Source organism: Bombus huntii, chromosome 4 (assembly GCF_024542735.1).
Source record: "Bombus huntii isolate Logan2020A chromosome 4, iyBomHunt1.1, whole genome shotgun sequence".
NCBI classification, from domain to species: domain Eukaryota; kingdom Metazoa; phylum Arthropoda; class Insecta; order Hymenoptera; family Apidae; genus Bombus; species Bombus huntii.
Genome location: NC_066241.1, coordinates 11,940,777 through 11,956,493, shown reverse-complemented (window position 1 = coordinate 11,956,493; position 15,717 = coordinate 11,940,777). Strand labels below are relative to the sequence as shown.

Sequence of the window (15,717 nt, the reverse complement as noted above, 5' to 3'; positions counted from 1 at the left end):
TAATAACAAATTTTTGTAATCGCATGAAAGTACTGCTAAATGACACGAAATTTATTACTGTTGGCTCTAATTAACACATTGACTGTCGTTTTTTGTCGGTTTTTGGTGATCCACGTTCTACTAAATTTCTTGAAACGCTTGAAATAAAATAAATTTCATGGACCGAAAAATATTGAACAATATGTATGGCTTCGATAATATTGTCAAATAGAATGTCCGTAAATACGATATTTTGCAAAGATTGAACATTATGGCGCAGTAAGTGATAACAGTTCAAATGAAATATTCAAACGTGTACTATAACGAATATGACGCTTGATGTAAAATATGATATGAAATGTGATATTCGCGTGGCAGCCAACGTGTTAGCTACAATTACAGTTCAATTAACTAATGTATTCAAAGTTGCTAACGTTTAATAGTAGTTTTTACATTACATATTTTTCACCACATCGCTAACATCTATTACAGCGCTGTACATATATTAAATTTATCCAATGCTTTGATCAGATACAATCACACATGTTTCATAAAAGTATAGTACTTTTTGTACCAAATTCTCCTATTTAAACCTTCTTTTGCCATATAACTCAGTAGTAAACGCATTGGTGGGCGCAAATACTTTTTGCAAGCCAGTGTAGCTCGGGCGTGCACACGTGTACGCGAAAACGTCCCTTTTTCAACTCCGTGGAAACGGCTAGAGGAGATGACAAGCGAGAGCTAAATATACAAGCGCGACCAGGAAGAGTTGCAACCCACCAAAAAAGCGGCTTATCCCGGTGGCTGCTGTTGGATCGAGTTTGTTGCCAACGTTGCTGCTATTCACTCGCGACAGATAAACCATCCGACGAAAAGAATTTGCAATTTCCTCCGAACGACACGAAGAGGACAGGCAAGGAATGTGCCAGCTTCGTCGCGTTGCGTCTTTATCCTCTTCCCGTGTGGGAGTGACGTGCATGGACGTGGAATGTTACGATAGTTAAAAATATGACGATTTACAGATGGTTTAGATTGGGGCTGATCGAAGAGGGTGGGAGGAATTTATGTTAACTCCTGTGTTGTTTATTTATGTCTGAAGAAATATCGTTGGAAGAGGATACACGCGGAGGTGGGAAAGAAACGTTAAAAGGGGAGAGCAAGGAGAAGATTATGAAAAAAGGGAAATATTAATGAGATAAGAGATTATACAGTAAATTTCGAAGCAGTTATATGTGGATTATCAGGTGCTTTCAGGAAACTTTAGGACAGTTTTGAGGAAAAATCGAATGTTGCTATAGCCATTTCTCTTGACGAAATTTGCCAACATGAATGTCTTCTGCGATGACATTTATTTTGCCTGGTGATATTAAAAATTGATGAGTTTCTTTACGGTGGAAATTAGGCGAATAGGTGTACAGTTCAATTTCAAATTATATAAAACTCGCAGATATTCCAAATGTTAATTTAAAATTCAGGTGTATGTGTGTGATGAAGACACGTTTCATGAATTTGCAGTGTGTATCTTATACGTGTTTGTAAGTTCTATTAAAATATTTTTCTTATGATTTTCATTTTCTCGAATGAACATTAAACAATAGAATATTTTAAAATTCAATTAGATATTCCGCAACTAATGGCCAAAAAGATATTCCGAATTCCTCGACTCAATAATCATCAAAGAAAATACTCTCTGTTTTCTTCAAGATCAATGACTGAAGATACATCGCTCATTTTTCAGCCATAACTCAGGTGGCTTTGGGCAGCGTGCAAGGTTACCACGGGCTGATTCTGGCTTCCGGTTTGTACGGCGCATCCCTCGGCGGTGCACTTTACTCCCTGAAAATGCTGGCCCTCGAAAGACTGAGGGCAAAACACTTTGCACGCTCCTGGGCACTCGTGCAGGCCGCAGAAGCTTTACCTATTCTTCTCGGAGTTCCTCTTACTGGTAAACCGCGTTTCTTTCAGATTTATTTCGTTTATTTACTTTCGTATCTTTTTGTCAAATGCTATTATTCACTTTATTCGAATCTTCCAATTATTATAATTCATACACATATATGTATTTTTCGTAAAATGGAAATCGAGCATTTCTCAATAATCGAACAAAATGATTCATTCTACATTCTGAAAAGAATCGTAGTGCTCTTAAATAAATATATTTTATCAAATAATCGTTAAGAGACACGCTCGATGAATTCTCTTTATTCACGTACAAAATTCATATTTCTTTCCATCGATCACCTCCCATCGACGATATTCAATTCCTAGATTACGGATTTAAACGGAGAAATTTGATTGATGGAATTTTCCAGTTAAATAATTCTCACGAAAAGATCTGTTTTTCAAAGCAGAACTTGAAATTCCACTCTAATGCATTCTCTTTGTTCGCATACATAATTCATGCTTCTTTTCGCTGACCGATAACGAGACATACTCATTTTTTAGATTAATATTTCATGGACGAAGCTTTCAAATTTCATGATCCTCTTTAGGAATCTTTGTGCCTGAAAATAGAACTTGAAACCGTGTTCTAATGGATTCTCTTTACTCCCATACAAAATTCATGTGTTCCTTCATTGGCCAATTCCCATAACGATACTCATCTGGAAAATCACGGATCAAGAAATAAAATTCCAGACCAAAATTCCTGTTTATAGATTAAAACAGAACATTTTTATCGACCATACTTAATTAATTATATACCATATTATTAATTAATACCATAAATTTCATGATATCCTTTGAGGAACACTATTTTTCAAAACGGAACACGAAACTCATCTCCAGTGCGTTTCTTTGCTCACGTACGAAATTCGTGTTTTCTTTCGTTGATCAACCTCCGCTAAAAGCACCTAATTTCTAAATTTCAGGTTACATGAACGCGAACAGCTCGAGGGTGGGTTACTACGCGTGCACGTTAAGTTCCTTGTGCGGTGCAGCGTTGCTCTTCCTGGTTGGCTGGGGTCGCCAGCCGGCGTCTCCTCTACTTCCTGGCTCGCACCTCTCCAACGTGACCATACCTCCGCCGTGTGCCTGTCCTCCGCCGCCAAGGCCAAGGTTGCCAAAATCACAATCGTTACACGTGCCCTTGGACATGGAGGAGAATCTTCGCGACAGAGAAATGGAGAGGATGCACACTGCCGAACATTACTATCAACCGCAATTCTACGGGCCTCTGAGACCTAGCAAGAGCGTTCCAGAGGGTCTGAGTCATCAGGATTCCTACAGGAGTCGGCCAAGACGGCACAGAGACGTCACGGTGATCGAACAAATCACCACAAGCGTTTGAATCAATTAAAAATTGGAAAAACCAGGAGAAGGAACGAATATAGTTGATTGGTTGTTGGAGACAGTTGGATACGACGATGATCAAGCTTGGAGCTGTGATGGAGAATTCTTGGGATTTGTTGATTGTTAGTTGTTTGAAGTTAGGTCTGGTTAACCGTTAGGATGTTGTACGTGGCGAGAGAAATTTTTCATTTAAAGTGTGCGAATTTCGTTCAAACGTAGTTCTTAGCTTTTTAGTTTAAAATTTAAATGAAATGTAAATTTGTATATAACAAATTTGCCATCACTTTTTTATTTGTATCATCTACACACAAAATTGTCCAGTTTTAGAAGATTTAAGTACAATTTTTTAAATGATTAAAACTAAGTTTATTATTAATGTGGAATTATGCCAGAAATGTCATATATCAGTATTATTATATTAATATTAAACAAGTTTCTTACGTCTTGACATATAGCTGAATGACCAAAGGATTTTTTAAGTTATAATAGAATTCTAAACTAACTCTAATCTTTTTATGTCCATACATTTTATAGAGCACACAGCGATTTCAAACTTTTGATTAAAAATATTGAAATAAACTAACAAAAATTCGTTTGCAATTCGTTTACGTATAAAATAGATTCTTATGATATTCGTTTCTAAAGAACACTTTTAACTTTTAAAGAATATTATCGTTGTTACATTCTTGGTCTATGGAACAATTTGGGTTAACCAGATCTATCTCAAGTGGTCGAAAACGGTTCGAGTAAGAAGGATATTGTCGAGGATATAATTATCGCGGAATTTTTGATCGTTATTTACGTGAATCTGTACGTGCTCTGCTCAGTTGCTTTCACGAAGAAGGAAAAAAAAGAGAAAGACTCGCAACAGCTTGCCTTAAAGACTATAATCTAAGACAGTGAAGGATTTCACGATAAAGGAAAGATCTTTACGACCGCTGTGAATCCGAGATTGTACCGTTTTCTGTAAGATTTGAGAATCGCAGAGTGGAGAGCACGTTCTTTTCCTGGGAATTTTTCACGCCTTCCGGTGAATAATCGTACAAAGTTTGAGCGTGTTAAAGGGCGACCCTTTTACCAGTTTTAAAGTTACTGACTCTACTACCGTTTCTATTTCATTGAACCATAAAATTGATTTTCTTTAATCGAACTATAAGTTTGTTGAAAACTAGATATTACAACTTCCCTAAATCTAATTGATTATTCGAGATCACAAAGAAATGGCCAAATTTTTACTTGATTTTAGAGCAATTAAAAGAACTCAGGAAAATATTAATATAGATATTAGAATCTATAATACTTAAATCAAATAATTTCTTATAACATAACGTTATTTAAAAATCACGCACCATATCCATATTTTTTGAGTTTCCTTTTTGTACTGTTATTATTATTTGATGTTTTATATTAATTTATACTACTTCATTATTAACTAAATATTCTATTTATGGCAATTATTAATATACTTTCAAAATTAAAAATACAAACTTATTTTCCCGTATAGTTAAAGACGTTAAAAATTAAATGACGTTAATCAAATTCGTCGTAAACAACTTCACAGTTTTTTTTTTTATCTTTACTTTTCCTTTAAAGGTAGGCACAAAGGGGAGACTCTATCCTCTGTCTATTCAACTTTCTCTTTTACTTAACTTTTAACCCCCGTATTTCTTTAAACCTCTCCCATTCGTCGGCAAACAAAAGCCAGATTACGCGTAGGCTTTGAAACGCCAGAAAACGTCGTTCCCTAAACCACTTATCCCACCTTTTCGTTCAATATCCGAATTACGTGCCCGCAAACAAATGCGCCAAATGATTCTCAATCGTTCATTATACAGGGTGTTTCCAAACTGGTGATTCAATTCGAAAAAAGATGAATTTACGTGAGAGAAGAAATCACCGGATTCATGAAAAATCGTATTTGAAGTACTCCATTACACAAACTTAAACTATTATATTAAAAACGAAGTACAAATGTTTTTCGTTTTGTCTTGTTTTTATCTTATACACTTCTCTTTCCTTATCTTTCTTTTCTTGTTTCGTTCCTTAGATGATTTTAGTTCGAATAGCAAAATCTCCTGTAGTAACTGTCTTATTACGAATATTTAACGCGAAGAATTTTGCACAGGCATATTCTTACAAATTTAATTAAAAAACTGAAACTTAGGTAGACGATTGTTCATTTACCAAATACTATGACGAATGCTAAATCTCAACTTATTTATACTTTTCCGCTTATCACGTGCATTTTGTACATTTTGCTGCCTTCAAATCTCCCACAAATGCATAAAAATCTAACAACGAAATTATAAATCTTCTAGAAGGTGAAGTTGCGTGATCATTTTAGCCTACGAGAAGCTCATATTATTTATTTAATTATCTACTTTCCCACGAACGCATTCAATCGCATTTCTCCTTTCTATTTTCCCAACGCCCAAGCTTCTCATCTCTCGCACTTAGCTCCTACTTAAATCCCACAACTTAAACTTCACCTCGCAACATCTACCTCTTACGTTGCTTATTCTCTACATGTCTTCGCTGCTCGTATTCTCGCAGCGTCTACACTTCGATAACATACGAATCCGGACAGAAACATATCTTTTGAGTTTGCTTTTTTGTACTGTTACTATTATTTGATGTTTTATATTAATTTATACTACTCCATTATTAACTAAATATTCTATTTATAGCAATTATTAATATACCTTCAGAATTAAAAATACAAACTTATTCAAACAAACAAATATTCTATTTATAGCAATTATTAATATACCTTCAGAATTAAAAATACAAACTTAAAAAACGTCGTTAAATACAAAGTATGAAACTCCAACGATTCTGAGATTGTATCACCGTTTGGGTAACACCCTGTACATCATCATCCCCCCAAGCCACCCCCACCGCATATTTCCATAAATTTAGCAGCGAAGCCACGTGGAAACACGAGCCCTCATCGTTGCTCTTTAAAATCTGACAATTATTGGCCGTTGTTGCGCGCGGCCGGAAAGCGGAAGAGCAGAGCGCGGACCGGCGCGGAGGGAAACGCGTAATCCGGCCTCGGTTCGGTTAATCGAAACGATCTTTTGTGCGCGCAATATCCGTGAACAATACGAGCGGCTATTATCGCGACGTCGTCCCCGGGTATATATGCTTGACAACGCGCGCCTCGGCTGACATCGAAATCTCGTTGTCATCGGAAATTCTATTCAGCCGGGCCCGATTGGCAGATGCCAGGCAAACGATGCGTGTCGACAACACGATGGCCCGCGTTCAAGACCGCCCACGGCCGAATTACGCCCGCAACGTTCCATCGCCGATCACTAAATTTTCGAGTTTACATCGATTATGCCAGCGATCGACGCTTAAGTGGATGATTACCGGGATCGGAACGCTTCTGGCGAACGCGAGTCACCGATCAAGGCGGAGAAAGCTCGAAGTGACTTCTTTCGGTGGTTTGCTTTGTTAAGCGTCAATTTCTTATTTTTGCCACATTGACGTTCTGCGTTCTTTTAACAACTTATCCATCTTAACTTTTTTTTAATTGTCCATTTTAATTTATCGACGGTAGAACGCGAGGATTTTTAAAAAATTTCACTTTTGTAGGGATACCTGGTGTTTTTCTTTTAGTTCGTTGAACATCGAGGGGAAATACGACGATGCAGAGTTGGATTTCTATGGTCGTATTTATCGAAGGACGATTTCAGCTTCTTTTAGTTTCTCGAGTATTGGAGGAAACGTAGGGTAACGAGAACTGGAGTTTTGTTTCTCAGTTGTTGAAATATTAGGACATTTATTGGGTACTGAGCAAGGACAGGATGATAGACAGAGGTCTTTTAATTGGATCTTTGTTTCATCGAACTATAACGCGATATTAGAGAATCTATCGAGCGTGGCGGAAAGACAGGATGATTGAGATGTGAATCATTGATTGAATTTGTATGGTTTAGTAGACTGTTGCCACGTTAGAGTATTTATCGCGCATTGGTGAAACACAGGATAATAGAAAGTGGACTTCTGCTTGTTAGATGTGGTTAAAATATTATAGAATTTATGGAATATCGAGGAGAGATAGGATAACAGAAAATGGGTTTTTAGTTGGATTCTTATTGATTAGTAGCTGTTGAAACATTAGAGAAATTCCTTAGAAGTACTTTTAAAAATTGTAGCTTCGACCGAAGTAACAATACCAGCTGTATCTTGAAGAATTGAATTGTTACTTAACTTTTGTAATAATGATAGTAATATGAACTTCTCAAGGAATTTTTTTAAAACTACTTGAACTATAATTTTTTTCTTTATTATTGGTAAATGGTCGATTTACCTGAAATAATAAATTTATTCGATATTGAAGCACGATTCGTACAAGATTGTCAAAGTCGATTGTGTGAATAAATAACGTTAATTGTTGGCTAATAGTTAAATGAATAATCTAAATGATTATTGAACCAATAACATGATGTAGCTATTTTAATCATTATGATAGTAATCGTTAATACACATAATAATATTTAATAATAATAGGTAAATATGTTTAGTTAACGAATTATTAGAACCATTGTTAAATTCAATTATTTCATTAATAAGAATTCTATCCAATTATTGTTTAACAAATTATTAAATTATTCAATATTCTATATACAGGCATAGAAAACGTAAAAATTATCATCTGGTGAAAGGAAACAAAAATCAAAAGAAGACACTTCGAGTTCCTCTAATAAAAAGAAAAATACGACCGATTATTTGGAAAAGATAACTTCGTTGACTCGAAAACGCGAGATAAGCGTGAATGTTAATAAAAACGACTGGTAGAATGAAACGTGAATGCAAAGAGTGATTATCGGTGTTCAGAGAAACGAATCTTAAAATGCACTATGAAGAGGTTTTATGCCACTCGTTTTGTCGATGGTAGAAAGTGAAATGTGTTAAGATGTATGATGTATGTAAATGGAATTTATATAGTCTATCTGATCTATAATTGAAGTATCAAAGTAAGTTAGGGAAATACTTATTCGTGTTAATGGTTTCTTAGTTACGATGTTACTGTGAGAGAAGTATCTGTCTATATATTTCCTTATTTAATCATCGTCCTACTATTTCTAATTCCTCAATTTTCGATATCGAAAAACATTGTTATGCAATTAAGTTATCTTCTCGTTGTAATTTTTTAACAAGTTCCAAACATCCAAATACTTCGATGCAGAGGTTACAATTTGTCTTTCCTCGTGACTTGAAAGAATTCTAAACTCCCAAACGTTTACACCTGAATTATAAAAAAAGGAAAAGAATTATTCAAATTGTTTTATGCTTTCGATATTAAGAAAACAGAGTTGCCCCTGTTCGTAGCTTTAAGAAATAGCAAACTCGTAAACGTCTCAATGGAAAATATTCCAAAAATGTCTAAATATAGAGAGATAGGTCATATGTTTTCTCGTTTGTATCGTTTAAAAGGCACTCGCCCATTAACAAATGGATCGATACTTCCCTCCCGTGTGTGTTCACGAAATAACATTTAGAGACTTAAAAGGAAGAGAAGCACAGAAGGGCGAAAGCAAAAGGAAAGTGGAATGCAGAACAAAGTAACAGAAATATCGTGGCAGCATGAGAAAAAGAGATTCGAATTTCTAGAGATATAAAATATAGAGGATGGAGCTGGTCTCCAGGATCGTCACATTACAATCGTTAGAAACTTTGCTTATGTTTTAATATACAGTATCGTAGAAACCTGGGAAAGTAAGTACAATTTAGGAACAATTGAAATGTACGTATACCTACGATGTTAACGATTTAACGAAAAAAAAAAAAGAGTCAGAAAAGACACACTCATGATCGAATATGTCGACGAATCTTGTGTAATTCGTGTATAATATATCCAAAAGCTCAATTATTGTCTCTGTTAGAGAGACGATCGTTGTTTCCTTTCGAGTTTCTAAGTAAGATGAAAGAGTAACAGAGGAAGAATAGACTTTTAATGAAAGAAAAGCTTGTACAGCCTGCAAACAAGTATTCAACTTTAGCAGTTCACTAAACTTTTCATTCAGATTCTAGTAGAAATTCCTATTAAAAGGGAATCCTTTATTTGAGGATCCAGGACGAACAATCGAGAAACACGTGAAGTCAATATTAATCTTCGGCTGATGTCACTCACTCTTTTATTTCATGATAGCGAATAACATGCTTTGTCTGGTAACAAAATTTATGGTGTTATTGAAATCTTCTTTTGCACGCTATGGTAGTGTTTTAAAAGTTTCAACGTGCCAAGTAGAAGATTTAAGAGTGAGTAAATGCTGCAAGAAGGTTGCAATAATGATTAGAAAATCATATTTTATAAGATTAAAAAGGAAGATAAGTTCGTTCATACAATTCTGTTATAAGAGTTAAATTTAATTCCTACACTTAATTGCTAAATAAATACAGCTATTTCGGATTTTATCTTGCACCTTGTGGACGCTCAATCTGGAAATTAAACGATCTTTAGAAATTTATATTGAGAAATGTTCATTTAAGTTAAATGAAACGCATACGAACGAGTTTTGCGAATTCAAAAAAACAAATAGCTGTTATAAAACTGCTACGAAGCTTTTAATTTACTACACTGAATCTGATTCTGAATTTTCCACGCTATTCGCCTTTAAATGGCCACGATTTAGAAACGTAACCGATTCTATTAAGAAATATAACTCGTTTTGTATCGAATCAGAACTATGTAAATTAATTTGTTGGATCCTAAAGAACGGTAAAACTACTCTAAGACACAAAGAAGAATGAAAAATCCAGAAGAACGTGTACGATGTTTCGTGAAAATAATTTCTCTGTCAGTTGATTTTTTCACCTAACTCGTGCGCGATTCGAGGGGATCTTCGTTGTGATAGGATCTCGAGACGACAGGAATCAAAACTAGATTACAGCAAAGTAATTGCGCGATCGAATCGACGAGAATCAAAACTAGATTAGGAGAAAATTGTCGCAGCAATCTGTTCGCAATGTCTGACGACATCAGCCAAAGGTTCAACCATTCAATTCCTACTAGCTCTTAAATAAAAACAACTCATCTCGAAGACTTTGATACACAGCAAACGAGTCACCGAATGATAAAGTGATTAGTACCTGAATATTAAGTGTTCTAGGTTTACGCGACGATTCAGCCACGCGAACATCGTTTGTTTATCGCGAATCAATCAAAAATATCAACTCCCTTTTACGCGATAGACTTTACTGTGGGTTTTTTCGGGATCGGCTCTTCTGAGACCATCGCAGTACAAGCTTGTGAGATGGAAAATTGGGAAGAAAAAAGGGAATTAAAAAACGCCACGAAAACGATTGCAAAGTTGAGAAGAACGATTCGCTTTGCTAATTAGATTAGATAATCCCGTAAAAGGGACACAATATCGTCACGCTTCCGCTTCTTGCTGTCACTTGTCGCGCTTAAATCGCTGTCCAAGTCCTTTCGAAAGTCGCCTCGTTACTTGAACGTTGCTAATTGTAAGTAAAATAAGTAGACTGTGGATAGAACTACCAGACGCGTGTAAATTACGCAGGATGTGCATATTACGTAAAAATAATATGCCAATTTTTTCGGACAAACATCGTGAGGATGTTGGATGGACATAAACGAAGGAAAAATGTTCATTCGAAGGTTGGATAAAATGTTACGAGAAAGCTCGAAAATATCAAGAGAATAATACGCTTGAGTTTTCGATATTGCTCGATCAAACAGTAAACTTTTACGTTGAATGAGAAAATATATTCGATAAGAGACAGAACGCACGATGAACAGGATACGAAGAATATGAGAGAAGATGAAATGAGTTGAGATGAAATACAATTGAAATGAATTTTATAAAACGATAAATTCAATTATTTCTTTTTTGTCGCTGATACTCTTGTATCTATCGACAGAAACGATAAAAACTTCCGTATTTTCGTATCTCTTATCTAAACTAGGACAAAATTTGCCCGAAAAAATTGGACATACTATTTGTTGTAATGTTCAATAAATAAAACGAAGCTGTACTTAAATTATATTATTTCAGTTATCTTAAAAATTTTATGAATCTACGTAATCGTCCACAGTCTACTAACGAAGAAAGTGGAAAATATTTGGTGCGACTAACGACGTGAAAAATCGGAGGATCATCGGCGAACTTGCAAAGCTTCAGATTTTTCAACTGTATCGTAATTTTGGTAACTCAAAGCGTAAAACGTTCCACTGTATTTAAGATACCTTGCGTTTGGGAAATGATCGTCTTATAATCGCGGAAGACACTTTACGTTGTTGTAAAAGCAAACTTATCGTATCGTAAAAGCAAATGAATATTTTACTGCGATTGTTAACGAAGTACGTTGAACAGCCATAGACTGATAAAACTTTCAACGACCAATTACTGCAATCAGCGAAATGTGTAACGTGAAATTTTGTTTGAAGGAAGAGATGAACGAAAGCATCACAATTCATCGAAGCGCAAAATCAGTAGAAATTTATATCTACTGCAGCTTCTTCGAGTAACATAACAAACGTGGTATCTTTATTAGAAAAACAAAACAGATAATTCATAAGTACCAACGATATAAAAAGTTTAACGAGTCGTTTAAGAACGTGTCGTATAGTTTTTAATGTACGAAGTTTCGCCTAGTTAGATGAACGATATACGAAAATTTCCGCGTGAAGAAAAAAGAAAAAAAAAGAAAAGACGAAAGATCGATGTATCGTTCTTTTTAAACGATCCCTGTTCCAAGATGTTCATACTCTTCGTTCATTCTCTTTGTGGTGAATTGTTTGTATACTGCCAATTTTTATAGAACACTGTTCGCATTATAATTCTTCGACACACTTGTATCTTCTTGAACGATCAAGCGTTTGAAGTGTAATATCCGAGAGTGAGAAGAGCGAATTAATTAACCAAGCAAAAAGAACTCACTCGTCGTAGGATTAATTGTCTTTATCGAACACTTTGCCGTGTGTTTTTTCCACGACTTATTGTATTTCGATCAATCGCGACGAACGTTGATTGGAAAGCCGGAGATGCGAATTCTCAACTCTTTAAAGCCGCAATTTCTTTCTGTTAAGGATCAACATTCTGTTGATACAACGTTGTTTAATATTCGAGTTTGATCTAATATTAGGTAAATATTTGAAATAGCAAATTTTGTTTAGCACCTTAAGGTTTATGTAGATGCTTCGTTGATCCAATTGCTTTTCACAGATAGAAATTGCTATTTCGTCTTCCACATAGACCGCAGAATTTCATGGAGTACGAAATATTGAATTTGATAAATTTTGATGAATTTGATAAATTACGTTTCTTAAATTATTGAAACGTTTCCGTATTTCTAATCTTTCGAATGAACTTCAGTGAAGCATTTATTAATCTAATGCGTTTTCATAATTTAATGAAACAAATTACTTTGTTTTTCGATAATATTCTATCGTACTAGATCGTTAACGAACCAGAAGAAAACCATTTTCGTGTTATGTTCCATATGCTTCACAGCGCTTTTTTATTCCCCGTAAGGAATTTTTAAAAGTTTTTAAACATTTTCGAGAAATTTCACGTAGGTTTAATCGAACCGAACGAGGAGTTTGAAATTTGAATCTTCGAAATCGAACGATCAAACGACAAACGCAAATTAACGAAACATAAATGATAGGAAGGAAGGTTCGCAGAAACCTTTTAACAAGCATCGTACGACAGTTCCTCCCTTCTCATTGTCCACGAGTATCTCGAGTGTTTTTTCTACAATACAATCGTAGCTTTCTATCCACGAAGAAACATAGAAGACCAGAGTCTTTTTCTAATCTTTACGGTCCATCAGATCTTTGTTATAGCAAATGTATCAATTCAGCAGACATGTACACTAACTGGTCAATGTATGCACATATTGATTTGATAAGTTTACATGTATTGACAAATTTTTATATATGCATAAACAAAAATGCATTAATTTGAAAAAGGATATATATTTATTTTATTTCAAGTAACTGAATATTCATAGATTTATCAAATAAAATGTTATTAAGTTTTCATTTTCATTCTATTGGTATTGTTACAACAAAATGTGATCAAGGCATCGGCAATCTATTTCCACAGAAATTTTCTACGTTTGCAGTGCTATGTTTTAAGGATTTGGATGATTTTTTTTATAAAATATACGAGTAAATAATTCTATTCTTTTCTCTATATACAGGGTGGTTGGTAACTGGTGGTACAAGCGGAAAGGGGGCGATTCTACGCGAAAAAACAAGTCGAAAATATAGAATAAAAATTTTTTCTTTTTTTTTTAATTTTTTTAAAAATCTACAGTGAGAACCGTTATAACGAGACGTGATAAAGTGCACGCGTACCGAGCGAAAATTCAAAGTCGATTTTCTCGAAAACAAAGCCTGAAACGAAAAATTTTTATTCTATATTTTCGACTCCTTTTTTCGCGTAGAATCACCAGTTACCAACCACCCTGTATACGTTTTTTCATATACTTTGCATTTCCATTCGCCCGACACAGTTTCTATACTTGTCACGCTGTTATTATACCGCTACTAATGTGTCGTACTAAGTAAATATATTTATTAATTGTTAATTAATACTAATTACAGGCATTCGTGTGTTTAATTCCTTTTATAATTACTTGCTATCGACTACTGATAATAGAAACATATTATCGTTAATATCTTCGCAGAGAAGATAGCAAATTTAACTTTACGGAAAATAAATAAATTTATCGTTTGGTTAGTTAACAATCGACGCGCATATAAAATCAAACGATAATTGCATACATTAATTACCAGTGTTAGGTGTAGTATATAGGTTCACCGAATTTCACAATTTTATTACGACAAATCAAACATAATCCTCCCACGATATTGAACGAACAGTCTCGAGCGCGAAATTCAAAATGCAGCAGCGTGAAATCGAGTTTTATACCTCGTACCAATTTTAGCGAAACGTCGTAAGAACTAAGAACGTAGAGACCAGATTTTTCGATTTCTATTCGTGTACCATTTTCCATTCGTTCGTAACTACTAAATGTACGCTTAAAGGGGAAAAAGAAAAAAAGAAAAAAAAAAAAAAGAAAGAGATTCTGCGTGTAAAGCGAGGCTACGAACAAACCTATAGATATTCGAGCGATTCTCGGCGCGTCGTTCTCGAGATATCGTCGTCGATGGCCGTTTAAAGGGAACTTTTTCGATCCGAACGGCAAATTTTCGCACGAAAGTTTCATAGAGGAACAGAGGCTGGGATATAGCGGAAAGTATTTGCGCAATCACGATAGACTTGGAGGCGGCAAATTGCTTTCAAAAATCCGCTATCCGCGAAACTCTGTTCGTAGATGTATCTCGAGGAATTCTCTGATAACCTGTTGTACACACGCATACATACACGTACACGTACACGTACACGTACACGCGTAAAGACACGTATACGGACACACGTAAAATGTAATACTTGATCCTTGTGAAAGCTTCTTGTAAACCGACATTTACGGGAAATCGTAACTTCTTTACTTTTTAAAATACGAGACGATTGAAGAGGAAGAGGGGAAGAGAGAAGGAAATACGCAAGGTCTCCCATTACGAAGCGTTGAGCATTTTGTAAAAGTTTTATAAATAGTTCTATGTAGTTGAACAGCTGGACCAATAAAATGTATATCCGATTGTACGAGTCAATTATTTTTACTCGTGCAAACCTGTCACGCCTTTCCAACGAATATTTTGCGGTTCGCAAACCGCTTCATTTCGCATGCTATTGAACAAGTCCGATCTACGATGTTAGAAATCAATGGTAGTTTCACGAACGGCTTAATAAGTTTCTTATAATCGACTATATAAAATGTCGCGGAATAAATAGTTCATATGACTGAAATTCATATAATAAGATCTCATTGATTCTCTTTATTACTTACGATTTCTCGTTCATAAAATGGTACTTCACATTCAGATACATGAATTTAACCACTAGAAACTAACTTAATCGAGCATTAATTAAAATTTTATTTAAATAAATGGTCTGCGTTTAAATAGGCTAATTACACTCGACGCTATGTCATAAATTATAGAGAGCGTAGTAATACCTCTGAATGGTCGGTATTACAGAACGTGATGCGATGCTCTGTAAGCGCCAAGTCCATATTTATCGCTTTCTTTATTCTTTATTCTATATAGAATTGCGAGTTTTCGACTCGTACCTCATTTTACTAACATGCATTTTATTTCTTTCATTGATTGCGTTAAATATAATTCCTATATTCGTCGTAGCAATTCACAGAGGGCATAAGAAACACTCCGATTTTCTAGATCGGTATTTCAGAACGCGACATATGATTTATTTTTTATTTTTATCTATGTACATGCTTAGTAAATGGTTATATCCAAAATAATAACGTAATTACATGTTTAAAAAAGATACTATAATTTCTATACAGTGTCTTCTGTTTATGGTAAGATAGATATTGAAAGAA

At 34.9% G+C, this 15,717-nt stretch overlaps 1 protein-coding gene across 3 annotated transcripts in view; it reads left to right on the top strand.

The window, feature by feature from the left end:
- Positions 1–14,918, top strand: part of LOC126864698 (monocarboxylate transporter 10-like) — a 310,627-nt gene extending 295,709 nt beyond the window's left edge. For all 3 annotated transcript variants that reach the window (XM_050616263.1, XM_050616264.1, XM_050616262.1), the window contains exons 11-12: positions 1,718–1,924; positions 2,850–14,918. In XM_050616263.1, the coding sequence (XP_050472220.1) occupies positions 1,718–1,924; positions 2,850–3,268 (626 nt within the window). In that variant the 3' untranslated portion in view covers positions 3,269–14,918. The remainder of the gene's footprint in view (positions 1–1,717; positions 1,925–2,849) is intronic.
- The last annotated feature ends 799 nt before the right edge of the window (positions 14,919–15,717 follow it).